Raw genomic sequence first — 27,009 nt, forward strand, 5'->3', positions numbered from 1 at the left:
TTTGACGCATATGTGTGTGTTTGAGACAGGAGGAGATAATTGGGAAATGCTGGAATCTTTGCAGTGACATTTCAACCGAGATCTCACGAGAGGGTACATCAGCAGGAAGACAAAACCGTGTCCGTGTGCTTGAACCCACCCACACACAGCCCCCATTATATACATTTATTATACATAGGCACATGTACCAGCGCATGCATCTCAGTCGTATTCATCATTGTCTCCTTGCACTGAAATTGAAATTGCGATTCATTAATTTCTCATTGGCGATTCTGTGAATGAATTAAGGTGATGGAACAAAGGGGGACACAGTGTTCCATCAGTCAAAGGTAATGAGCTCTAGCTGCACAAACTCCCCCTCCTGCTGCGATCAGATGGTATGATCCAAACGTGCAGGGAATAGGAATACACTGTAGCAGAGAGTAATGCGGGGGAATTCCGACACAACCATATATGGGCAAGGAAGTCATTCTCTCTCTATCTCACCTCTCCAAGCTCACTCTGAAGTGGGATGCACACGCAGTGCTGATGTTCACGGTGAACTCGCACAGGCACACATACACCCACGCACGTACACAGACAGGGGCTCATCTGAAATGGAAATTGGTAAGATGAGCGCCAGGGCGGCTTGTAGGAGTGAGACAGCTGTAACTAAATGACATGCAGCATCCGCAGTGGACACGGAAAGATCTTTGTCCATGTGGGAAGCTGGAGGGAAGATATCCCATATCAGGGCCGCATACTCTTGCTGTTAGTGTCGTAGTGTAATAAAATGGTAAAACTGATCTGGAGTCAGTGTTGTCTTGAAGCTAGGAGTGTGTGTGTATGTGTGTGAGGAGCCACAGAGAGTCTGATTGTTTTTAGGAAGTAAATTGATAAATTCCAATCCTTCAAAGTCGTGATGAAATGGACATAACACTAGATCTTTTGTTCAGTATTGTGACATACATTCGAAAGAAATCTAAAAAGACAAAACTAGGTTCAGACTTCTTTACATCTATTGTTGATTGGATGGAGAATCGGCTGAATGCGAGCTTGTAGTTGATTGTAATACTCAGTCACCAGAGAGAAGTCTGTTGTTTCACCGGAAGATCGAGTTGTGACATTATGATTAAGAATTAGAAGGTAAAAAAAATAAAAAAAATATGATTTTAGTTACAATAAAGTCATTAACATGCTTTTTATAAATACATAGGGTGAATTATCATGTATTTCCGACTTAGGACAGAACAAGATATGTAAGTATACGATAGATAGATAGATAGATAGATAGATAGATAGATAGATAGATAGATAGATAGATAGATAGATAGATAGATAGGTAGATAGGTAGATATGTAGATGGGTAGATATAGAACAATATGTATGTATATGGTAAGGAATCATTTTGCATGATAAACAAGGGTTTATGTGGTTTAAATACACATGTAATATAAACAACACACATGAAGTCTCTGTAGAATTATATGGATGTAGGAGGTGCGTGAATTGCCTATTGTTTTTACATCTCTTAGAAAAAGTGTCTGAGTTTGTGACAAAGCTGAAATGTTTTGTTTACTAGTAATCTTACAATGTGTAAATGATAGTGTTTGAGGGTGCAAGCGTTCTTTCTGAACAAGCGAAAATGTCTCCAGTTAGAAAAATGCAAGCCTGGGTCACCTTGAGCTTAGTTATTTAGCGAGTTAATCTTCCCTGCGCACGTTTACTTCGTTGTTCTCTATATACTTGCAGAATTGCATAAAGTTGCAAATTTGTCAATTTGTAATTATATAGTGGCCCCAATCGTTTTAAGCCACATTTAAAAATGTATGAATGTCATGCAGTGACATTTATACAGTGTTACGTAAGTGTACAAATACTTTTTGAGGCCAACTGTCTATCATTCTAATAAATTTAATTATTTTAGCATTTAATTTTAGTTTATTTCCAGCACAGAATAATATAATTAATGCAATGCTTTGAACAGAAGGTTAGTCGTTTAATATCAACCCCTGACATTTGGGTTCAAAAACCTATTCAGACACACTGATTAATATACATCATCATTATCCATTTCGCTACTCAACTGTCCTGAGGCCGTAGGACTCAAGAGCATTACATAACGCTGAACAGCAGGAAGCTTTTACCAGACTGCAATTCTGCAACTCACATCAGTGGCCACACGGCTGTTTTAAAGGAGAACTCCGGCGCAAAATGAACCTTTGGTCTAATTACACATTGTTACCTAGTCAACCGTTATCTGAGATTTGTTTTCATGATTATCGAATGTAAATAGTTTTATCTCTAAAAACAGTTTAGCCTATAAAGCTAGTATAACGCTAGTATATTGGGCATAGTGTAATGACAAATAAAAATCGCTTGTTAATACCACTAACAAGGCTCAAAATAGCCCCACACTAACACGGTAGCATAATGAGGCTCCCTACCTTCAAACCGAAGCATTGAGAACTTTGTCAGTGTCCAGACAGTTTAATAAGAAGATATTTTATACATACAGTCAACTTCGCGTATACAGGCAGGAGCCATCTTTGAAATACAGTCTCTGCCAGTTGATCTACGAACGCAGATCCAAGTGCGCTGGTGAGATGTGAACGAGCTATAAGTTGTGATAAGGTGAGCGCGAACAGTAGGCTTGGATCGGCATTCGTAGATCGACTGGTAAAGACTGTATTTCAAAGATGGCTTCTGCCTGTATACGCGAAGTTGACTGTATGTATAAAATATCTTCTTATTAAACTGTCTGGACACTGACAAAGTTCTCAATGCTTCGGTTTGAAGGTAGGGACCCTCATTATGCTACCGTGTTAGTGTGGGGCTATTTTGAGCCTTGTTAGTGGTATTAACAAGCGATTTTTATTTGTCATTACACTATGCCCAATATACTAGCGTTATACTAGCTTTATAGGCTAAACTGTTTTTAGAGATAAAACTATTTACATTCGATAATCATGAAAACAAATGTCAGATAACGGTTGACTAGGTAACAATGTGTAATTAGACCAAAGGTTCATTTTGCGCCGGAGTTCTCCTTTAACTATGTTTATGTTGATGACATAAAGATGAAAACGGGCTCCTGTGCACCCACCTGACACTCAAGTATAGATTGTTATAGGACTGACACACACACACACACACAAACACTGACATAAGAGTTGATTATATTCATCAATCTGATCCAAGCTGTCTGAGACTGCAGCAATAGTTTCACATCACAGGTTTGTGTGTGTTGTAGCAGGTTTATATATAGGTTTGTTGATATAAGGGTGTGTTTGTGGTAAATAAGGCAACCTTGCTTGTTCAACAAATACTAACCATTCTCAACGTATTACCATGACAAAGCCAGTCTGTTTGCATGTGCACAGAGAAAATCTGAGGCAGGGACTCATTCATATTCTCAAAGGGACCTTATGCTTTAGTTGGTTTATCAAGGCATTCTCAGGGTAAAGTTAAATAAAAGTGGTAACAGAATTGATGCACTGAACATTTTTGCCACAAATGCTGTACATTTCTGCTGATGTGGTTGGATATCTGTTAATGGAATGTGGAAATGGTGCTTCATTTGATCCTCTGCACTATTTTATAAAAAAGGGAAAATTATACACTCTCTTCTTCGGTGAGCATTTGTATTATCTAACGAAACCATGCATATCTAGTTCTGTACTTTATACTGTAAAATATGCACACCTTCATTTCAGGGGGGAGCATAAAATTCCCTTCGGCAGTCCAGCTGATTGATAATGCATCAATATAAAATCTTGCTCATTAGTTAAGACTATTAATTACATCCTAATGAACATGTCTGTAATGAAGTGCTGGGAAAATCACATGGTAATCTGTGTTTAGTGTCTGGTAGAGACACCCTTATCGGGGGTTTGGTTGGTCTCGTTCATGTTTGTTAAACCTAGATTGATTGCTGTGGGACTAATCAAGGAAAGAAAGTTTTCCCAGCGGTGTGTTTTTAATGATTAAATGTAGGGTGGACATCAGCTTGGCACTGGTTCATGTATAATACTGATTTCTTTAGGACAGAGCTTTGTGGGAAATGTTGAGGAGAGGAAAAGCAGTTTGGTTCAATTTAATGGCTTGGTCTACAGCATAGAAAAGATGAGATTTTAAGGTTTGCAATGCATTCTGGATATTCTGGATATTTTTGCAATGCATTCTTCTGGACATTATACTGATCATAAATGGGTTTTCAAAATGTGCAGAAATTAAATGGTACACTTCACGATTGTTTACCAAAACTTGACATGCAAAAGCTTCACCCTGGTCCTTGCATGAATACCAGTCGCACTTTTCACCTCAGTCATACGATCATGCACTCTCATCTCTTAGGCATGTGGTGCAGTGAGATCCATCACACTATGATTGTGTAATTCCTTCCTTGATGAAAACATGCCAGCTGTGCTTGCTTTGCATCCAACCTGGAATTTCTCCTGTGCCTTTATTTGATCTCATCTCTTTTGTTGGTGTTTAGCCTATTTCTGGGTCTGTGTTTCCTTTTTCCTTTTTAAAGACTTAATAATGAAGATTACTACCCCTGGACAGACTCTGCTGTATGATTGCATGCAGTAGATGATGAATTACATAAGAAATAATTGTGAGTTGGGATATTGTGTTAGATAAGACGTGACGGTGAGAGAAAGACAAGGAGGTTTATGAATGATTCACTTGGAGTTGATTTAGTTGCCTTGTCTCTTTCTTATTCATCTTCCTCATTGTTTAGCTGTTTGTACAAGTTTGGCATATTTGCAAAGTTTGAAATGAAACATTTATTTGAAAGAAATAATATTTACACAATAAATGTACAGACAAATATTGAAAAATGGCTAATGTCCAATTCTGTTAATGGGCCTAGTGGGCGTAGAGATTTGCCAATGCCTTTTATCTAAAGAGCCAAAGCATCTAGTTAGATATATTGTCCTTTTACTAGTTCGATATAAATGTTATTAATTGCATGCTCTTTGAGGTATTTTGTTTATTCCTTTTTTTTGACAGTCCATTCCTCAAGACCTCTGAATCACAATTTTCTCTGCAGCAAAAAAACATTCTGCCTTTGTCCTCATTTTCACTGGAAACCTGTTTTCATTGTAACTGGAGCATAGGGTGGCGGGGATTTAGTATATTCCCAAGAAATCAGTTACCGTCGACCTTAATTAATCACATAAACAGCTTCACTCCAATTCTGTAAAACCCAGAGTGGAGACTTTCATTTACATAGCTTCATTCTCTCTCCATAGCTGCCACAATATTTGTGTTGTACAGTGCTTGATTGCTGGTTGTTTTTTTGTACATCCTCTGCTCTTCTTGGCTTTCCTAGATTCTGTCTCCTTGTATACTATTTTATATGTCGCCCTACTATTTTGGAAGCTGCGATAAAGCCTTTAAAAACAGGAACAAATGGGACATTGGGGCAAACGTGCTCAAAAAAATTCGTCAAGTTGAGAGATTTTACTTTGAATGGAGCAGCGAAGCTCTTTTTAAAAAAGAGTAGTTTCAATAGAAAATGAATAGATTTGAAAGGGCAACTCTTAATGTTGGATTAGGTGAGTCACGCTGTGGGTAGATCTCCACATATTCCCACAATTCTGTGCTCACAGCAACAAAAGAACGGCAAATCCCAGCTGGCATGATGCCCTCCAAGTCCCACTAATGAGAGTGTTCTGAAAAGTGGGGGCGTGAGAGCTCTGGCTCCTTCTCTCTCTATATCCATCTTTCTTGGTATCTGCACATGCACTGCATCAACAGACAGAACTTTTATTGTAATATGGAGTTGAGGCTTAGAATTAGAAGTTCACCTGTCAATTATCTGCATCCTTAAAGATGTGACCTCCCATTCATCTTTTTGTGTTTGTCCCACTGATGTTCTTGCTAGTGGTGAGTATGCCTGTTAAACTGCTGCTGTTGTGCTGACTAAAGCTGTGCTATTTCTGTTGCAGTCCATCATGGAGCAGTTCAACCCTTGCTTGAGGAACTTTGTTGCCATGGGGAAGACTTATGAGAAGGCCCTCTCCAGTGAGTACATCAGCGGCTTGTTCATTATCACTCTTGCAGGCAATGAGCCAGCTATTCAAGCTCTTGTTTCATTGGTCTGCTTTAATTTATGAGAAGAAATTGCTTGAAATTCATGCTTATGGGGAGCATGAATCAAATTCTTGCATAGAAATCTAGTAGAATGTTGTTTAAATGTTTGTTGAATGTTTGTTAAGAATTTATGTTTATGTTTGTGGGGCGGAAGGCTTCCTGTTCCTTCGTACTAATGATGTCATAGAATGTTACATGTCTAAATCCATATGCACCCTGAAACCCCCTAAACTTCCATCTGGTTCATGCATGTAGCATCTCCAGACCTGTCACATACATGTAACACACACATGACACTCGATGATGTACTGACCTCTGTGTGTGTTTTCAAGATGTTGACTGGGCAATGGCAAGGACGTAGGCATTTCAGAGAAAAAATATGCACTGGGAGGAAGGGAGAGTAAAATGGAACAGAGAACAGGCGTAAATAGGCCAGAGAGAGCTCTGGGAGCAGACACAGTCCCGCAAAGGAAGCGAAAAGGGAACAGGGAAGATGTATATTCAGGACAAGAATGGTATGTCTCTGCAAGGAGGACGAAGTATGGCAAAAATGACAATAGGTAGCACAGTTATTTGGTATTCAATGCAACACTTAAATGCCCTTTTCTGCATCGCTTCTTTCACAATGCTTTATTCTGAGATTAATAATTACTAACATTGTCTCATTCATAACTCTTGAAAAGCTGATTTTTATGACAAACCCTAACCAGGTGCGACACAACAAAATCAATTTGAACAAAAGCAATTTGTCTATCCATACTAAAGATGAAAATCAAACAAGTGACCTAATCGATCACAAAACAGCCAATTACAACAGTTTCCGCCGTTTGTGCACTCTCTTGCTCTCACAGCACAATTAAGCATAAAAATAAGAACACAAACCTTGCATTTTCATGCTTTTTCAGTTTGTTATTTAATATCCAATATAACATCCGATTCTCAGTCTCTTCAGTGTCTCCTCGTCCATGTTTGATGTTTAATATGTATGAGGAGTAGTATTTCAGTCCAGGGAGATTTCGGTGTGTGTGAGGCTCCATGGCGCGATGCAGTAGAGAGAAAAAACAACAACTAGCAGACAAAATCTGGTGTCACTCATCGCGATCGTGGCTGGTTAGAAACATTTTTGAAAGAGAAAGAGATAACTTTTAAATTACTTGTCCCTTTTAAAATGTTGATTCTGGTTAGATTACATTGTTAGGGAGATTTACGGTTTTAAACATATGCTAAACCCATAGGATTTGCATTATAATCAGGTAAATAATGGTGCCACGTTGTCTGATCTCAGGGTATGATGTGTACAGTGTTCCTGTGTTCAGTTTAGGCCCACGGACGGGGCTGAAGTTTCAGGACAAATCCCTGTAGAGTTTTAGCACTGTGCCAAGAACGGCAGAGAACCAATAATTTCACTCATCATTCCAGAGTCCATCTAATATTTTATGAGGCAGAAAATACAAGAAAAAGACCAACGCTCTGGAGGATAGACCATGAGAGTGTGTGTATGTGTGCGAGAGTGTGAAGTCTGAGAGATAAAGTTAAAAATAGACCCAACTAGAGTGAGATTTGTGCTCCCATCCTTGTAGATCTATGGATGTTCGCAGAATCCCTCATGGGGATTTGCCGGAGTTGTAAATATGCCAGGTCTTGGAGGCAGCAGAGTGGAAAACCTCCACAGTACCCACTAATGATACAAATGGTGGCCACTGGGCATTAGCAAGTTTTTGGGTTGCTTGGCAAATGCAAGTAACCTATAGTAAAACTAATAGATTGTTTGAAGATAATGAAATATCTTAGTACAAAAAAGAAACATTGGCTGCTAATGTTCAACAGTGGCTTGCTGATCTTGGAGGCCCATTTGCATGCCCTAAAGTAGATGATTATGTTGAGATGTATTGTGCATAAGCAGCTGTTAAGCCTAAAGTATCTCCCCCTTTGCCTGTTTTTTGGAAGTGTTGGAGGATTCTTGGAAATAGAGGATTGAAAGGGTTAGGAGGTTAAACATGTTATTAGAATAAGAATAATTAGTGACCAAAGACCTTAACATCTGTATTCAATGGAGACTTCTATATGCATTAAGCAGAAGAATATCACATATAGACAACGTTATAACAGGGTATAGATTGGGCTTTTCTGTGGTTTTTAACTTGGATTTAACTGGATTGTCTCTTGTGGCTGATCAGTGTTTCCTCAGAGATGGTTGGAGAGACTTTCTGTCCTATTTTTCAGACCTCTGTAATCCTCTTTCCTTCTGCTGCCTCTCTCGTTTCTTTACCCCTCACCACTCAGCCTAACCGCTGGAGCACCAAAGCCCCCAGATTTCCCCCTCTAATCCCTCACAACCAGGACGCACCTTATCCTGAGCATAGGATTTGTGCGGACACTAGGAAATAAGTCTATACATTCATATGTGACTGGGCTGCCATTGGTGTAACCTAACCACCCCCACCCAAACACTCCTTCTGCATTGAATTGGGATGGCCATACAGCATATTTAATTTGATGTGAGCATCAACAAAACTGTTAGGGACAGAAGTATGGTCTGTTTAAAATGTCAGAGAACAGAAACAGATCTTAGATCTTACAACACAAGTACATGTGGCAACACTGAGAAAGCAATGCTTGTGTACTTTCACTGTGTAATGAATTAGATGCATTTTCATTTAATGGCTGATAACTGATAAATGGCTCATATTAAAATTCTACGCTATTTTGTTCTAAATAAATTAAAAGTAAAACACTAAATTCAAATGTTTTTAAATGCTACAAGTGAATTTAGATGTCACAACATTATAATGTAGGCTACAGATGAAAATGGATATTAATTTTGAGATTTGCTAAAGATTACAATGTTTTACAGTGCTATTACTTTTTTTGTGTTTTAATGATTAATGCCAAAGTAAGATGGTGACAAAGCTCATATTAAAATGTAAAAATGATGAACATTCACAGTAGGCTTGCTGCGGTATTCAGTGTTACCGGTGTTACACGGTGTTTGGCCATATATCGATTACATTACTTGCCCGCCGCGACACCGCAAATACAATAAAAACCATTTAATTTAGTTGGACCAAGGATATTACAATTACTGAAAGCGTCTGCTCTGCTCTATACAGCACGAGCTGCAGAGTTGCAGGAGGAGTACTTCTATCTCTCATAGCCTTTTATATTTGCATCAAATTAAATATGTTGTGTCGGTCTGTATGATTCTTACTTGATAAAATTATGAAGTCTATCAACTGAAGTAAAGGAAGAACTTGGCTTATTCTACTCTGCTACACATGCTAACCTTCGCTAACCACTTGCTCAGTACCTTCTGGTTCTAAATTTCCCTGTGCTCCAAGATACTTTGTGCTTCTTGGCACTCTCCCGCCTCGCTAAACTGCCATGATCCTCTGGCTCCGAGAGAGCCTGTTTCAGAGCCAGCCCTTCTCTTCCATGGTGACGCAGAAGAGGCACAGCTGTCCCTGTGGCGGGACCTCACACAGAATGAGTGATTGCTCTCAGTAATCTGATGTGAATGTTAAGTTTTGGAGGGTATCAAACTTTTTTTTATTATTATTTTAAAGTAATAGTACTTTTGCTATTCATTGCTCACCAATCACAAGCTCCACCCCCACCTCCCCAGTTCTCTGGCCGAGACATCATAGAACATAGAGCTTAAAGCTTTCCCATCCACCACTCCTGTTTTCATAGATGCTGCACCTGTGGGTTGAGGGAAGCTTCGGGTCAGCAAGTTAGCACAACCCCGATTCTTATGTCCCCAATGCTTCCATGTTTCCAGGTGTGACATTTGCAGCAAAAGGCTACTTCGACGCACTGGTGCGGATGGGAGAGCTGGCCAGCGAGAGTCACGGCTCTAAGGATCTTGGTGAGTTATAGACTGTAGCTGCAGTGGCCCCTGTGGTTGGGAGGGCGATTGCAAAAGAGAATAACTTATGGTTTCAGTGTGAATGGCTTTGGATGTATGAGTACATAGTACAGCATATCTAAGACTGTATCTTTGGACATAACACACATGTACAAATGTACACACTCTGCAGATTCATTAATTTGCTCATTGGTGATTGGTTTGCACTATGTTCATATTCTATACTGTTGTCTTATTTCCTTGTCTCTCTATGAACAATCATCCAACTGTAACAATTAGGATTTAGATTTAGGGAGTCATGATGAGATTATAAAACCATTCTTGACGCATCTCAACTTTTTACGAAAAGTCTTAAGTGTGCATTTCTTTTGCAGTAAAATATGAAAATCTAGTTACCTGCTCTGCCCTTTCATGACCTTAAACTTTGCCATTCGGCTGTGCATGAGAACAAACAATGCATTAATAGTACCTGAAATCATATGAAAACGTTTGTGTAATTTTTTTCTTCTTAGCATGCCACTTCAGATGGCATCCGTCCCATTTTTGCTAGGTAAAGTCATATTCTTTAAATATTTCAGTTTAGTGGAAGTTTTTGCACATCACAACACCTTTTATTATCTATAATATTTTGTCTTGCATGTTTTTTTAATCAATTAAAAATGTAAATTTTGAATACACTATGAAGTTTTGTGCATTAATAGGGCATCTGTGAATCATTTGTTTTCGCTCCAGCCCTTGTATGAATTATGCCCTGATGAAAAATTGAGTATGTCAACCCTTTTTGAGATGACATTCAGAGAACATATCTGAAGTCACAGTACAAGTATGTTTTTCTTTCCTCAGTAATGTTGCTGTCCATTCATTATTTACAAGTGACTGTGCCTTGTAGCTAGCAGTGACTAACTGCGCAGTAAACACTATAGCAACCAATGGATGCACCAAATATCAGTATACAAATATGTCTTTTGGCATTTACCTTTCCAGGAAGTGTTCTGTTCTTTTGGTATCTTGCTGAAAAGAGCATTTTAGACCTGTAAGTCTGAATATCATTTGATTTCAATCAGGTTCGACTTAGATTTCTTGATCTCCAAGGGGAAATTTATTGACCAGAGTGTGGGTTTGAACCTCAGTGCTTAACTTCAAACAAACAATCCTTGTCCAATTGTGTGTCCAGTGCATCACTCTGGGTAGAGTTGGAGTCTGATTAGATGGACTTCAGTGGAATGTGAGACTCTTGATAGGATTGGCTGTTAAATCTATTGCATAATCTGTCATTCTTCAAGATTATGCTAAAAGCACATCAGTGTCGCAGCAGCAAATTTGAATAGACGTTTTATCTTAGAAGAGGACTGGAGGGAGAGGCTGGTTATACTTCCATTATTTATCTCAGAATAATTTTCTGAGCATTCACTTTCTCATTTCACTGCTGGTGTCTTTTGAATACATGTTCAATGGAGATCACGATACCAGCTCTAATTTGATAATTCAAAAGCTATTATTTGAATGAATTCAGCTTCATCTCATCCTGATATTAGTTACCTGATTTACAACATTCTCAATATCTAAACAGTACAGCCGAGCTGGAGACCTTATGAGATTATATTTTGGGCTGCAGGAGAGATATTTCTCTGCTGCTGTCTCAGCATTGTAAAAAGCAGCAATATCTCTGTATGAAAAAGTTTAATGAAAAAAGTTTTATGAGAAGTTCTCTTAGCCTTTTCACTAGAGACTTTCATCACTAGACAAATTACAGCACGTCTGTATTTGTTTTATGCCTTAATGTCATATGCATGTGTGTCATTATGATAATGCACATAATATCTTTTAATGTTGAATAGTGCCCATCAATAGATATTTTATAAAATGCAGAAAATACAGTACAGGATGTGTCCCAAACAAGTAGTTGTTTGTTTGCTAATATTTTTGTTATTTTTGTTTTTTAAACTGTTTTGCAGACTACATCAGTAAACTCCCCCCTCCCACATGTATTAACTATCTTATGCTTCTAGTTATTCCAGTAATGCTTATGTCATTTGTCTGTGCCTGTTCTTTACAATGAATGACAGCCAGGCATTAACTTTCTGTACATCACCATTACCATGTGGCTTTTATTAGGGATGCACGGTATATTGACACGATATTGGCCCAATATCTGCAAAAATGTTCTATTATTATTATTATTATTATTATAGCATGACAATCCCAGAAGTTCCTTCTCATTTTTTATTAGCATAGAAATATTATGTAAGCCAAAACATATTTTAAAAAAATTGCTGTATATATTGTACAAACAGTATATAATCAAGAGTGCTTCCCACTTTTGTTGCATGTGTCTGTTATTTTCTGAGTCTCATTCTTGTCTTACATTTCTTGACACTAATAAAAGGTGCCATAGTACCATCCCTTCACATGGTATTCCAGAGCATACCAGATGCATGGCATAACCACAAAACATACCTGTTCCTTTGTCTGGTTGTTGTCTGAGTGAGTACTTTTGATTGATTTCCATGAGCAAGACAAAGAAGTGTGTGTTCCTCTTTGAGTGACAGGTTTCGTTAAGATCAGGTCTGTTCTGTAAGTATATGTTGAATGTCAGTGTTAGTTAGGGGCCATAGGCTTTGAAAGAGCTTGCAAGAGAACATCGGCATGAAGTGGAAACTTTTATCCAATTTGGCCACAGGCAGAATGAGTCTGAGTTATGAATTTATACTCATGCAGACATATGCGTGGGTGAGGGTGCACGCATTTAAGCACGTGGGAACCATAGCATCAGCCATGTGGACCCAACCGTTTGCTGCGTGCCTAAATAAATCTTTAAGTGAGGTCTTAGCCCAGCGTTAATAATTGATGGAGACTTATTTTTGGCTTTAGTATAATTGTATGCAATATGGAAGGCAGCTCTGAAGATGGGCCTTCACTGGCCGTGAAACCTTACAATCAGTCACACAATCTCAGTCAAGCACTTTTGTCCACTATAGTCAGCTTCAAGATGTTCCTGTCTTCATGGAGTTGTTAGCATGTCTCTGAGATGGACTGGAGGGTTTTTAAAGGATGTGCACCACAGCGGCCGCATTAATAATGTAAGACCTAAAGCATAACGGGTAGCACACTTCACATGCCTGAGGTGTGTGCGCACTTGTTGTCCCCCATGTTATACTATTTCTTATGGATGTCGACTAGTCATCCAACAACCTAGTTGATTAGTGCAGTGCTGTTGACTAATTTATGTATGTAGAACAGGCCTGTGTTATGATTTGTATTTATATTACATATATTTATTTTGTATGTATTCTCATATTAAATTTTTTTATAAATATTTTTGATTTTTTTTAAATATTTATCCTCTACAAAAAGTTGTCTTTAAATGAAGCAACACTGCATCACATCTACCTCCCACCATGAGTGTTGTGATTTTAAGACACTGTGATGTTCAAAATGTTCTTTGGAATGCAAACATGCATCTTACACTGTAAAAAATGCTATCAGGGTCAGGTGAATTTAAAACCAGCCCAATTATACAGAATTTCCTTAAAAGGAGACTTAACCCAAAAAAGAAAATTCTGTAATTGTCTTGCCTTTGCGTCATTTTTGGGCATGTGACTAAAAGCACAAATCTCATTGGTTGGCTAGTGTTCTTTGCAGTTCGAAGAAAATTGGAACGACTTGAGGGTGAGTAAATTATGCCTGAATTTTATTTTTGAGGGAAATATTCCTTTAAGAACGAAAAGTCAACTATAGTTAGTCATGCAACCCACCCACTAGTTGATTTACAAAATATAGCCTATATAATGATCTCTGGCTTAAATCCTATCAGTCTAGTGATAAAATTAAATGAGCGGAAGTAATTAAAATGGATGAAATTCCTTTATATCATTGCAAGAGCTTCTTTCTCGCGGTAGTGGATAATGGTGAGATTTCATTAAGTGCTGTTATCTTCCTCGTCATCGGATCTTCAACTCTGAATAACTCGCGATCTCTCGCTGTGAAGAGAGATGCACAGTGATTCTTCAATGCAGCACTTGTGCGTATCGCATCACCCAACGCCCGCAGTCAGCCCACGCACTGATGCAGGAACGCAGCCGGCCTGAGGAGAGAGAGGGAGCCGTGTGAGCTAAAAATAGATGAAGCACTTGCCTTAACAGGAGAAGTTCCGCTAGAGAGAGAATGAGAGAGCAAGAGTAATGTCAATGCGGCCCGTGCTGTGGATTTAGAGTCCCAGAATGCCTCCTTGGTGATGTCATGTGTTTCCAAATACAGCTTCCCATGTCTGCCTTTTCAATGCTGCACGAGTGTGAGGAATAATAAACAGCTTCCTGTTCCTCCTGCCCAAATAGGGGTGTCAGTCGTCATGGATGTGAGATACCAGTAGGTCGTTGTCTTCTTCTCACGTTTTTAGTTTTAGCTTTGGGAGTTTTCCATCAAATTACAACTGTTTGTGCTGATAATTAGTCTAAATCCTGGATATTCTCACTCAAGCGCAAATGTTTGCAGAAAGGCAACTGTGTTCTCTGACTAAACACGATTAATTGTGTCTGCAAGCATCTTGCTCTGGCTGTAGTCACAAAATAACTCAGGGGTGTTTGAATAATTAATGCTGGCAAATCTTGGTGCAAACTGAAATGCTCCAGCAACACATCCGGTCTCATTTTTGAATAAATCCTTTAAAATATGCCTTTCAGATTGGATTTCCTTTCCAAAAATTGAGCATTTGAATCTTTAGCTTCTTTGCTACTGTGGCACACCACAATGAATGTTATTTTTCATCTGTGGAGAAATGCCCGAAGGCTAAATCACTCATTAAATTAATTTAGAGTGAAGAAAAATTGGACACATCTGCAAAACCATTAGCCATTTTTCTGACCAGACTGAATAAAGTAATAAAATAATTTTAGCCGAAGGAATAAAAACACTTCTTTAACAAGTTTAAGCGATTGATTTATGTATATATTACAAAAAAAAGTTACAGTTTTAAATGTAGATTTTTTTTCTACACTACTGTTTGTGGTCAGTAAGATTTTTTTAAAAATAAATTAATGCTTTTTATTCAGCAAGGATGTATTAAATTGATCAAAAGTAGACTTTTACACTGTTACAAAAATTTTTCAGGAATCCTGAAAACAATGTATCATGGTTTCCACAAAAATATTAAGCAGCAACTGTTTTTCTACACTAATAATAACAAGAAATGTTTCTTGAGCACCAAATCAGCATATTAGAATGATTTCTGAATAATCATGTGACACTGAAGACTGGAGTAATCCTCTCAGGAATAAATTACATTTTAAAATATATTAACCTAGAGTTATTTTAAAATAGCAATATTATTTTACAATGTTAAACAATTGTTAAATGTTCAAAATGTTCACAATTAAATTGAGCACTGCATGTCATGTGTGTTTTTTGGTTTACATAATAAAACATGACGTAATAGAATACCATAAACTGAAAAACAAATAAAAATAAAATAAACATTCATCAAGACATTTAAGAACCGTGTAAATATTTTTCTGTATAGATGTATATATGTCTCTCTCTCTCTCTCTCTCTCTCTCTCTCTCTCTCTCTCTCTCTCTCTCTCTCTCTCTCTCTCTCTCTGTCTCTCAGTTCTCAAACCTTCCATTCCTGCTCACCACAGGAACAGTTGAAATAGCACTTTATTATGTGATTGACTCTATTCTGATGTTGGGAGCGCAGCAGCAGGTTGGCACAGACAAAGTTCGGGGCAGTTGTGGCCTAATGGTTAGAGAATCTGGTTCTCAATACCGGCAGGATATGACTGAGGTGCCCTTGAGCAAGGCACTTAACCCCCAATCACTTCCCAGGCGCCACAGCAAAAATGGCTGCCCACTGTGTGTGCATCCACGGTTTGCAGTGTGTGTGTTCTCTACTCACTACTCCTAATGTGTGTGCACACAAACAAGCACACATACAAAAAAAGGCAAATGGCTCAAACACCTCTGAGGAATGAATCACAGAGCTGATAATTGCTGCTACAGATGCCATTGCAAACAGAGGAGTCGCTTGGCAATGGATCCACTGCTGTGACTTGCATCAGAGCTGCTATTGGAGAACATTCTTTTAAGAGCATTTCATCCTCTCACAGGTAGACAAATTAGTGAGTCATGCTATAGAGAAAAATTTGCTCATGAACATTAATAAATTTATGTTATTTTAACTTCTAAGCCTTCCAAACCCTAGTGAGCTACCTACTTAGACAGCATTTTAAGGCATAATGTAGGTACTTTCCTTCTAAAATATTCAATTCAATTCAATTCAAATTTATTTGTATAGCGCTTTTCACAATACATATTGTTTCAAAGCAGCTTTACAGAAAGTGCATTTCAGAAATGTACATAGAAGAATATAGTTAGAATATATTGCAAAATATCCCAGAATGAATTGTGGCAAGCCTCAAAATGAATACAAATTTGAATAAAATAAAATAATAATAATAATAGTAAAATGGTAGATGAGTGTTGATTTGTAAAGTGAATATTGCAAAGTATAAATTTGCTATTTTCCTCAAAATATGGGTGTGCTCTGAATTTTAACTCTCATTAGAGTATATTTTTGTTAGCTTAGCAACATTCTAATGCCCAACTCCATTGGAATTAGTTGCTGCAATTGTATGGCATTCTAAATCAGTTGCTTATGAGGTTAAATTTTACTTTGAAGGTAGACATCTATGTAGGTTAAGCCCCTTTCACACAGCGCTTTGAACCCGGCAAATTGCCGGCAAATTGCCAGAGTGCCTTCTGTGTGAACGCAAACACGACCCGGTATTGATGCCGGGATCGATGCCAGGTTGGGGACCTAGTAACATTGCCGTGTTCAGACCCGGAACGCGCGCTGTGTGAACAAAAGCCAGAACCAATGCCGTATAAGGGGTGTGTCGTAGTGAGGATTCACGAGACTTTGCAATGACGTAGTTATCGTGCGGCTCAGTTACTCTAGAAGAAAGTTTGTGTTCGTCATCGATACAAGAAAGAACGAAAAAATGTCTGCAAACTGGACTGAAGTAGAGACCCGTCACATCCAACGTCACGCGTCTTTCCGGAACACACACGGGTTGTGTGTGAACGCGCTCTCTGATTCCGGCAAATCACTGGCAGTGTGAATGAAGCAAAATCAAACGAACCCGGGTCAAATCCCGGATCACTTTATCCGTGTATTTTCCGGAATCTCTGTGTGAAAGGGGCTTTATAGATAATAAGGCAGCTCACTAGGTTTGGAAATAGAGATGTTTTATAATTATTCTCAAGCTATTGCTTCAAATTATTAATTATTTAGCCACCTGTAGGTCTAAATAAAGTTCAATAGCCATGGACAATGATGATACTGTTACTTCGATATTTGATAAAATGAATTTGGCTGCCCAGCACATCCAACCCACAACACCCCTCCCTGAATCTGTTCTGCTGCAGTAATCAATCTCCATTACGACCTCATCAGCTGCTCTCTAATAGTCATGTATACAGTCCTCTGCCACCAAGTAATGTCCGCAAAAAAACTATTTAGGAGTTTCAAGCTCAATGAGGCATCAATGCATTTCGTTTTGGGTCACTGAGTTTTACAGATTCAAATACGGCTGGATTATTATATTGAAGCATATGGATCAGTTTGACTGTTTTGTTTGTTATGCCTATAGATATACAACCATATGTGAGCTTGGTGGAAAGAAAGAGCTGTGCTCTAGGTTTATGTCATTTTTAATGTTAAAAGTTCTGCTGTAAAGCGTCTTCCAGCGTATTGGAGAATTCAGCAGAGGAGACCTTGGTCCAAAGGCACTAAAGTTTATCACATCCATCTGTGTGCTGTATAATTAACCCAATATTGGTGTTTATTACTTCTACCAAGGGTAAAGAGTCAAATAATTTAAGTACAACAAGAGATGGAGAGGGAGAATTGAGTTAGTTTAAAGGGATACTTCAGGATTTAGCATTAAGCTTTGTATCAGTAGAAAACCAGTAGTATTTTTGAGTTACCGTGCTTCCCCCCCATTTAGCACCATTTCGATGGAAATTTATCAAATAACTCACGATGTATCAAAGCAAGCCTAGTTGTATCCATTTTTCAGATTCTGCCGCCTGTAACCGGTAGGCGTGGTTTAGGAGTGGCCTCGTAAGGGCAGCAAAGCAAGTGCATTCTGGGAGTTGTTGTCTTTCAGCCACATGAGTAAAAAATACATTTTCTGCCTTTTCTCAGTCTAGAATGCTTCAATTTCAAAATTAATTTCACATTTCTACTATATAAATGACCAATATTAAATACACATTCATCTTCCCAGAGGTGAAGTATCCCTTTAATAAGAGACAGGACAACAGAAGAATGGGCAAAGAAAGAAGAAAAAGATGAGGAAAAAGACGGTTTTCTAGCACTCTCTCACTTGCTTTCTGATGAGAGTACATTATGGGGCTCATCTTCCCTTGGAAAGGTTAGGTTGACCCAGTGAGACTCTACGGTGTCATACAGCGATGCCGCTGTAGTGCTTCGCCAACCATGGTATAAAAAGGCCACTTCTCAGTCACAATCCAAGTTTTTTTTTTCTCTCTCGAATATCCTGTTTTACTTTGAAAGGTATGGAGCCCCACACATGACATTTGGAAGTAAAAAAAAGAGTGGGCACAAATTAAGAATTCGTTCCCATGACTTATTAATTTGTGTCCACGTTTTATTATTTGTTTCCGTGTTTTAGTTAAATCATGGTCACGTTGTACTAATTTGTTCCCTCGCTTTAGTTAAATTGTGGCCAACAAGGAAACAAATAAAGTTGTGGGAACAAATTTTTTATTCGTGGCCATGATATTTTGACCTCCATGTGCATGCCATGTGCGTGGGTCCGTAGAAAAGTATCATTTTACAAAAACAAAATGGGTTTCATGTTGACTTGTGCACAGCAAATCAAAAATCATTCTCATTTTAAGCTCTTTATCTTTTTGTATTTATTCCTTCCTAAGTCCTCAGTGCTTTATTTAAATAATGTATTGATGATTGATGTTTTTGTCAAACAAGCCGGTTTTTAGTAGTTAGTTTTTTTTAGGGTGCTGACTATGCCCCAGTGTTTCTTCAGACTGTACCTTAATTGATTCGGCCCTTTAAGAGCGGACAACAATATGTTTAAGTCTTTCAAAGCTGCAGATGTTGTGATCCGTGCTGATTACTGGTAAGCGGCTTAGAGCCCTGCCGAGCACGGCTGAATTGCAGCAGAGAGCTTCGGGGGTGTGAAGGATGAGGACGGGGAGTGGTGTCAGACCATTGTGCTGACTTAGACAGGAAATGAGAGTGTGTCGACCTACAGACGAGATCTGGACTGGGGACAACCGGGTGAGGCTAGGGCATGGTCATGCACTTTTATATGAACCTGATATAGTATACCCATAGGAAGAAAAATCACAGATGATATTTAATATCTCAGTTGTTTCTCCTAGAACGCCTTGAGAAAAACATCTTAGTGATCTCACATGTGCATAGACTTTAGAAGACATCTAAAGAGTGTCACAATTTGTGCTCAGATGTGATTGCAGACTTAGCAGTTCGAAATTTCTCAAAGGCCAAATTATCTAAGCTATGCTATCCATTTTAATTTTATATCACTATGCTTTTACTGTATTTAGACAATTGCCTTGTTTATTTCTCCTAGAGAAGTTTTGAGGAAACATCTGTGATACTTAGATGAAGAATAACTGAGATCCCCATTACATCTTCAGAGCTATGAAAGAGAAACGAACAATTTTTTGTTTCGAATGTTGTCACTTGAGTATTATCACTTCAGTATTGTCACTTGAATGTTGTCAAATGAGTCACTTGCCCATCATATCTAATGAAGTTCTTTCTGAATATTTAATTGAGTTCCTATTAGAAAACAATGGCTATTCTTGTTTGTACCTTAGAAAGTGTCACATTCATGCCTGCTTCCCCTTTCATGTTAATTTTTTCTTCATTCTACCACAACAAAAAGTATGTACTGAATTTGGATACAGCAAGATAAGCATATGTATAATATGTGTTTGCATGTTCACCCTTATTAATCTCTCTGTTTCGTTGGACGTTACTGGTTGGATGCAGTCTGCTGACCTTGAACTCAAACAACTGTATAAAACGGACTGTCCCTCTATTTCTCAGAAGGCAGGGCTTAAAGGCAAGGCTTGATTAGATATGTACTGCAGGCTGGTGCAGTTGTCCTGGGTCCAGCTTGACGGATTCAAAGACAGGCAGGGTCACGCTTTATGAAACACACTGTGTGGCTCAGTAGCTCAGAGGGATGTGCGTGGATTTCAAATATAAATAAATGTGTGCACTGATATTAAAGGTATTTAATATCTAGTGATATGGAAAATAACAGGCACAATTTGAGTTATCAATCACGTCCATACAAACAATGATGGGATGAGGGATGAGTTGCCTCTACATTTACAGCCCTATGAAGACTTGCATCCATTACCAGTTCAGGAGGTAGAGAGATGTCATGCGAGTGCATGAACGTGAACGTCTGTCATTGTTCTTTTAAAGCTGATTTGTGTGTAAATGCCTTGTCTTTTCAAAGTGTCTGCGGCTGATGCTGCCCTCTATGTTGCATACTGTGTGTGCGTTTCATTTTATTTTATTTCAATAGTTTTCAAGCCAGTTCAAACCTGGTTAATGCAGAGTTAGACAACAGTTTGATGGATGGATGATGGATGGAAGGAAGATGTCTCAGCAGTACTCTACAATAATTTCTGTCCCTGTGGAAGTGTGTATTACTAATGTAATGGAAGTTTTGTTTTAGGGCTGCTTTGATTGAGTAATATGATTTGAGGCTTTATAAGCACACCTACAAGGATGCCACCAGCCAGTTTGAGCCTTCAAAGTCTTCAAAAACACTTGCATACTTTGATGGCCCTTGTAGCTTAATGCTGTATTTTTTCACTGTGGCGTTATGGATTCAGCAGCAAATAACGGTGTAGGAAACACTGCTTTGATATTGTGCCCATGAGACTAGGGCAGCCCTCTGACCTGTGTTATTTATGCATTTAGTGTTTGGGGAGGTTTTACTCATTCACTATTTCTTACTGTCTTAAGGTCTTCTGTACATTTGTTCCTGCTCAAACTAGGTCTTTTGTTCCTTTTTTTTTTTACAATGCATTGCCTAATCAGAAGAGGCAGCATGTAGGTACCCCGACACTGCACAACACAACACACATGCCTCAAATGGCTGCATGATTCACCTCTTCTCTCTTTATTTGTGCTTTTCTTTTCATTTTCTTCTTTTTTCTCTCTCTCTTGTATCACAGAATGATACGTTGATATGAGAAAACTGTGTGCTAACAACATGATCTTTTTGACATCTTTTCTATCGTCTTATTTGTTTCTCATGTTTATTAAACATGCACTTGCAATATGCTTTTACTGTTTCCCATGAATGTTTTATTTTGTTTTGCATCTTCATGGAAGAATATTTCAGACTAATATTACCTTTTCAGTGTGATCTCTCATTTAAATTTTTTTTTTTTTTTAAACAATATGGTTTAACACTGTGGTGTTTTTTTGTTTGTTTGTTTGTTTGTTTTTTTGAGTTCTCATGTTTGTCAGATTCTTTCTTGCACCTATAGCTTGACTGTCGGCAGGGCCAGCGCCAAGGGGTGGCATTTGCGAGCCATGCCCCCCTCCGCCAAATGAGTTAATGTACCCCTCCCCCCCCTTCCCTCCCCGCTGCACACGATCGAATTCGAAAACAAAAGTAAAAGCGAAAAGCAAACACGCAATCGAAAGCGATTACAAATGTGTGATTTTGCGTGCCAGTGACCCCCCCAGAAATATAAAGGGCCCCCCCACCCCCTAATTTATGTGCCCTGGCGCCAGCTCTGACTGTCAGCTCACCTTGTTCATAATTTGTTCATAATGTTTCTCTTTTTTTCTCTTCCCTGCACCCTTGTCTGACTGCATGATGTTCTGATATCAGATGCAAAAGTATTATAATGACAATTTCATCTATTTCTTCTGTCTATCTCTCTCTCCTTCTCTCTCAAGGGGATGTGCTTTTTCAGATGGCGGAGGTTCACAGACAGATCCAAATGCAGCTAGAGGACATGGTGAGTATCATTAATGTGATGAAGATCGTATTGCCTCATAGGCTCACATTTTCTCATTACATTTTCTCGCAACATGACTGAGACAATCAGGTTGTATCTAAGAGGCCACATTAGCCTCCAGGGTAAGGAAATGGAAGGGAGTGGCGTCTCTAAATGTCACATCGACTCAGACGCTTCCGTATATACATGGAGGACAATAGCCCATGGTCACATGTGTAAACACACCAACTTAGACAGAACACAGACTTTCCTGTGCTATGTGACACAGCTGCAGATGTTAAACAAACCATATCTAAGTCCTTCTGAAAATGATAACAGGGCAGAAAAAGGAGTAAACAAAAGAGTATTATGAATAGGACATCAGTTTTGGTTCTGTAAGGCTACAGTGTTAATGACTGAGTTTGGTGTGAAATGTGTAATCAAATGCAGAATCAATGTTTGTCATGAGGAAAATTGCTGGTGTGTTGTACTGTAGAGTGTGTGTGTATAATATAAATTGTATTTGTCTACTGTAATTTTCAGCTGAAATCATTCCACAATGAACTACTCACAGAACTGGAGAAAAAAGTGGAATTGGATGTTCGCTATTTAAATGTAAGTATATAAGCACACACAAACACTTACTTAAGGTACGGTCACATTTGTAAAATTACCGGTATGATGAAATTTTGTCGGCAAAAAAGGTTAATCGTTGTGATGAGGTTCAGTGTTTGGAAGGAAGAAGACAGAGTCGGCGTGACTTGGACACGTTTTATTGTACAAACTCAAAACAAAAGGCGCGCACACAACGCATTCACCGTAGCCACGCTACAGCACAAAACACTTTCACATTAATACTCTTTCCGCTGGATTAGCTCAGACTCTTTCCACTTTCTCATCGATCACTCTTTCCACTTGCTGATGGCGTACGAGTCCTCAATCCTTCTCTCTCTCGTCTCTCACTTCACTGCGGCTAATATCCGGTCTCTCCACGCCAATTACTGCAACAAGACACAGGTGTTCGTCATTTGCACTTGACCCTACTTACGCACCGCCTTTCTCTCTCCCGTTACAGACCTCGCGGAACCACGCCCCCCTCGCCACAATCGTCTATTGTCAATAGCGTTGTGATGCATAAAGCACCGCTCACGCTGAAGTCACTTTCAGCTTTCTGTTGGTGAACGTGGCGAATCCGCATGAGCAACTTGAACCAGTTGTGAAATCTGTGTTTAACTTTCACCCTCACATGAAATTCCTGATCGCAATGACTGGATTTCACTCACAAAAATGTATTTCTCTCAAGATTCTCTTTTACCTAACTCAGTAAAGTAAAGGGCTCTCTCTCTGTCTCGTTTCTTCATTTAATTGTTTTAAAACATGTATAGTCGCTTCCAATAACATAACTAGATTGATTGTCCATTTTACCTAATTGGCTTTATTGGCAAATACCGTCACTTTTAAATGCAATAACAGTTTACTGCATGTAATGAACGTGAGAGTATTACCACCATTAACACTAACATTTTCTAAAAGGCTAGTCTTCTCGTCTGTGTTAGGAAAAGTGATCTTTTTTTTTACTTGAGAGAAGTCTGTTTATATGCATGAAAGATCAGCGGAGCATCTGAAACGAAGCTTTCAGCAACACAGATTGTGAAGTCTTCTTACTGAGTCTCTAACAGGCTTGTTTGTAAATGCATTAGATTGACCCTCAGCTTATTTGGGGAAAAAAAATCAAAGGCCCATTTTTTTCGGTCACTCATTTCCAGAATTGACAAACATAATTAAACATTAACTATGCTCCCATACTTTTTTGTTCCACACATAGTAAGGATGCAAAATAAAACTGCTCAGTCAAATGAAGCAGAAGGCTTTGGCAGTGAAGACTAGGGGAAACAAAGAGGCTTGGTCTGAAACACAATGAATCCATGAAGCAGGGAGCTCTGGGAAGACACTTTGAGGACAATGAAAGACCTTATTGGGCTGACTCAGCCAAGTTCCCATTAGTAAAGAACACATGACGACCTTCAGGTCTTTTCGATTCTGGATTCAGTTCAGTTAAGCATTGTTCAGAAACAATTGACTCACGATGGGCACGCTAAACATTTATTTTAACCTTTAAACCTCAGGATGTCCTGAGAATAAAGTTATCAAGAATACTGCCGCATCTTATTCTATTCTAGTTGGCATTCATCCACTCTCCTGGAATAGATGCTTGATATAGATATTTGAAATACGACCATTAATTTCCTCGTCTTGTCCATTTGAATTTCCTTAGCTGTTGATTTTGATGAGAGCTGTGTTATTTCGTCTGGCAGGCAGCTCTAAAGAAATATCAGATGGAACACAAAAGTAAAGGAGAGAGTCTGGAGAAGTGCCAGGCCGAACTGAAGAAACTGCGCAGGAAGAGTCAGGGCAGCAAGAACCCCTCCAAATATGGAGACAAGGAGATGCAGGTGAGTCAGCTCTTTTCTTCAAATTTAAACAAAGATAATTACTTTTAAGTAGTCAGTAAACTAATTACGGCCAAAAGTAAAAATTCTGTCAACATTCACCCTCATGTCATTCCCATCTGACCTTCTTTTGTGTAACACAAATGAAGATGTTTTGAAGAATGTTGTTCCAAAGACCCAAACGATTTTAATTTTAGTTTTCGTCCAAAGCTCTTTAATATGACTATGTCTTGACAGAAGACCTGAAATTTAACAAATGAGTTGTATGAAGTTTATGATACTTTTATGGTGTGTTGCAACCTTTCTGAAGCTTGAAAGCTCCAGTCTCCATTTCTTATAATTGCATTGAAAAGAGTTTCCAGTACATTCTTCCTGTTTTCTCCTGTTTGTGTTCCATGGGAAAAAAAGTCTGGAACAACATGGGGTTGAATAAATGAGGAGAGAATTTATTTTTGGATGAATTATTTCTTTAAAATGAGTAAGCATAAATCAATTCAATCTTTAAAAATGTATGTCCCTACGCTCAGAGTTTGGCAGTAGATTGGAATGTTCCAGAACTTAGGCATTGAATTTGTTTTTGATGTGTGTGATATCCAACTGAGTCTTCCTGCTGGGATTGAATATCGTGGGAATTCTATAAATCCCTCTATTTCTATAAATAATCTCCATAAATCCACTCTTTTCTCCCTTCACAGTTTGAATATACACCTTTGAACACACTTGAGAGGATATGAGAAATTAAACATGCACATGATCACATGTTTACATTTGCAATTCATGCTATTTTGTCCAACATATTTTTGTTTTGTTACAATTATTATACTATTTATATCAAAAAAATATTAATCAGTTGGATCGAAAGATTCATTAAAAATAACCATGTCGGCGGCGAGTTTTGCACAGGCATTTTTTCAGAATCTATTTCAGAATTTTGTGAGTTATTAACCCTAACCCTACAGGGGTTATAAATGTTTAAAAGTGTATTTTTCCTTTATGATATGCTGTTGCTCTTTTCATGCTCCTGCTTTGCACTGAATCAGACGGAAGTAGCTGTGAAAACAGAGAAAACATTCCAGTTTTAGTCTCTTTGGCTTTTTAGGTGCTAAAGAAAATCCCACTCTGTTTGGCTGAAGCCCTTCCATGCAATATTGTACTTGTTTTGTGTGGGTTTCATTGTGTGTGGTGTCCTTGTGCTTTTGTTCACCGAGGCCTCATTGTACGGGGGTTGAATTGTCGGGGCCGCTGTTTGTTTTGAACGTACGCCTCTCACTACCGTCGTCACCAGGTGTGAGGTCAGGGGGAAGTGGGAGTGTTATGCTGTGGACTGACCTGGGGTCAGTTCATGCCATTAGCTGTAGGTGTGCTCCTCGTCGTGGTGTGGGTAAACTGTTGCGTAAAACGCTGTGGGCTCTGCTTGCATTTTAAACACACTCCACAGGTGTGTATAAGAGAAAACACAGAAAGGAAGAAGATGAGTGGGTTGTTTAAATTAATTTGTGAACACAGTGAGGGTAACTTCCTGTTCCTGTTCTGGAGTCTAACGAAAGCTCTAGGAGGCCTCCATAGACCGCAACAGATTCAGTTCCAAGCAGAAACAGAGGCTCTGATGTACTTATTTTCTTGACTAATGATCAAAGGCTAAAAACTGATGCGTATGCAGCTCTGAAGCAAGAAGTGCATTTAGAAAACAGCTGGAAATCACATTCTGATTGTTAGTTTAGCTTGTGCCTCCGAGTGGCACAGGGCATCGGGCGGGGAGTCGATATTTGAAGCTGCACGTTAAAACGTCTCTGGCCACAGCCCATAAACCCCAGACGCTCCCCAGGATTTTTTTGTTTTTGTTTGTTTTTTGTGAAAGCTGAGATTTGAAAGCTGAGAAAACACTGTATGTGTAAACCCTTCCTATGGTTCCCTACATGTGGCATCTCTCTCATGAGAATTTTTAAATGTCCAATGAATGTTGTTTTTTCTGTAATAGCTTTTGTCAATTATTTATAGGCGTGTGAGTGTGTTCATTCCACTTAGCAGCTCAGTATGAACCATGGATGAATTTTACATGTTGGGCTCATGGTCCCTGCTGTGCATCCTGCTGTGTCTTTAGAAATGCCATGAGCAGAACACTGCAAAACACACTACACCAAGCCTTAGGGAATATCTTAAAGACTTGATCAGTTATTTGCTGATATTAGAGATTTGTTTTATAGATTATAATTATTTAAAAAAATTGCCAATGTTGGATATTTAATTGCGCATGATTATTACCCTATTTTTCATTTATATTTAGTGAGCATTAAATGTCAAAAAAGGTGAAAGTTAATCTTTAAAAATAATAATAATTTTTAAATGTAATCTTTGTAATCCCAAATCAATATCCATTTTCAAACTCTACATTGTAATATTGTGATGCGTAAATTCACTTTTAAAATGACAAATTCTTTATCTATTTAGACAAAATCAAATTTTAATATCAACCTTTTAAAAAATCTGAATTTGCCCCAAAAATGCCAATATACTAGTTAATATTTTCTGGAAAAATTCTATTTATTCTGTAAATCAGCTGTTG

The 27,009-nt window shown here is 38.5% G+C and overlaps 1 protein-coding gene across 9 annotated transcripts in view; it reads left to right on the forward strand.

Moving 5' to 3' along the window:
- Positions 1 to 27,009, forward strand: part of baiap2b (BAR/IMD domain containing adaptor protein 2b) — a 56,760-nt gene that overhangs the window by 6,752 nt on the left and 22,999 nt on the right. For 6 of the 9 annotated variants that reach the window (XM_056233724.1, XM_056233715.1, XM_056233719.1 and 3 more), the window contains exons 2-7: positions 5,940 to 6,015; positions 9,863 to 9,949; positions 21,083 to 21,094; positions 21,956 to 22,017; positions 22,540 to 22,611; positions 24,312 to 24,449. In XM_056233724.1, coding sequence (XP_056089699.1) covers positions 5,940 to 6,015; positions 9,863 to 9,949; positions 21,083 to 21,094; positions 21,956 to 22,017; positions 22,540 to 22,611; positions 24,312 to 24,449 — 447 coding nt within the window. The remainder of the gene's footprint in view (positions 1 to 5,939; positions 6,016 to 9,862; positions 9,950 to 21,082; positions 21,095 to 21,955; positions 22,018 to 22,539; positions 22,612 to 24,311; positions 24,450 to 27,009) is intronic. The other 3 variants (XM_056233716.1, XM_056233717.1, XM_056233720.1) reach the window with 3 other exon arrangements.

Source organism: Rhinichthys klamathensis, unplaced genomic scaffold, assembly GCF_029890125.1.
Source record: "Rhinichthys klamathensis goyatoka isolate OS25496 unplaced genomic scaffold, OSU_Roscu_1.1 h1tg000376l_1, whole genome shotgun sequence".
NCBI lineage: Eukaryota > Metazoa > Chordata > Actinopteri > Cypriniformes > Leuciscidae > Rhinichthys > Rhinichthys klamathensis.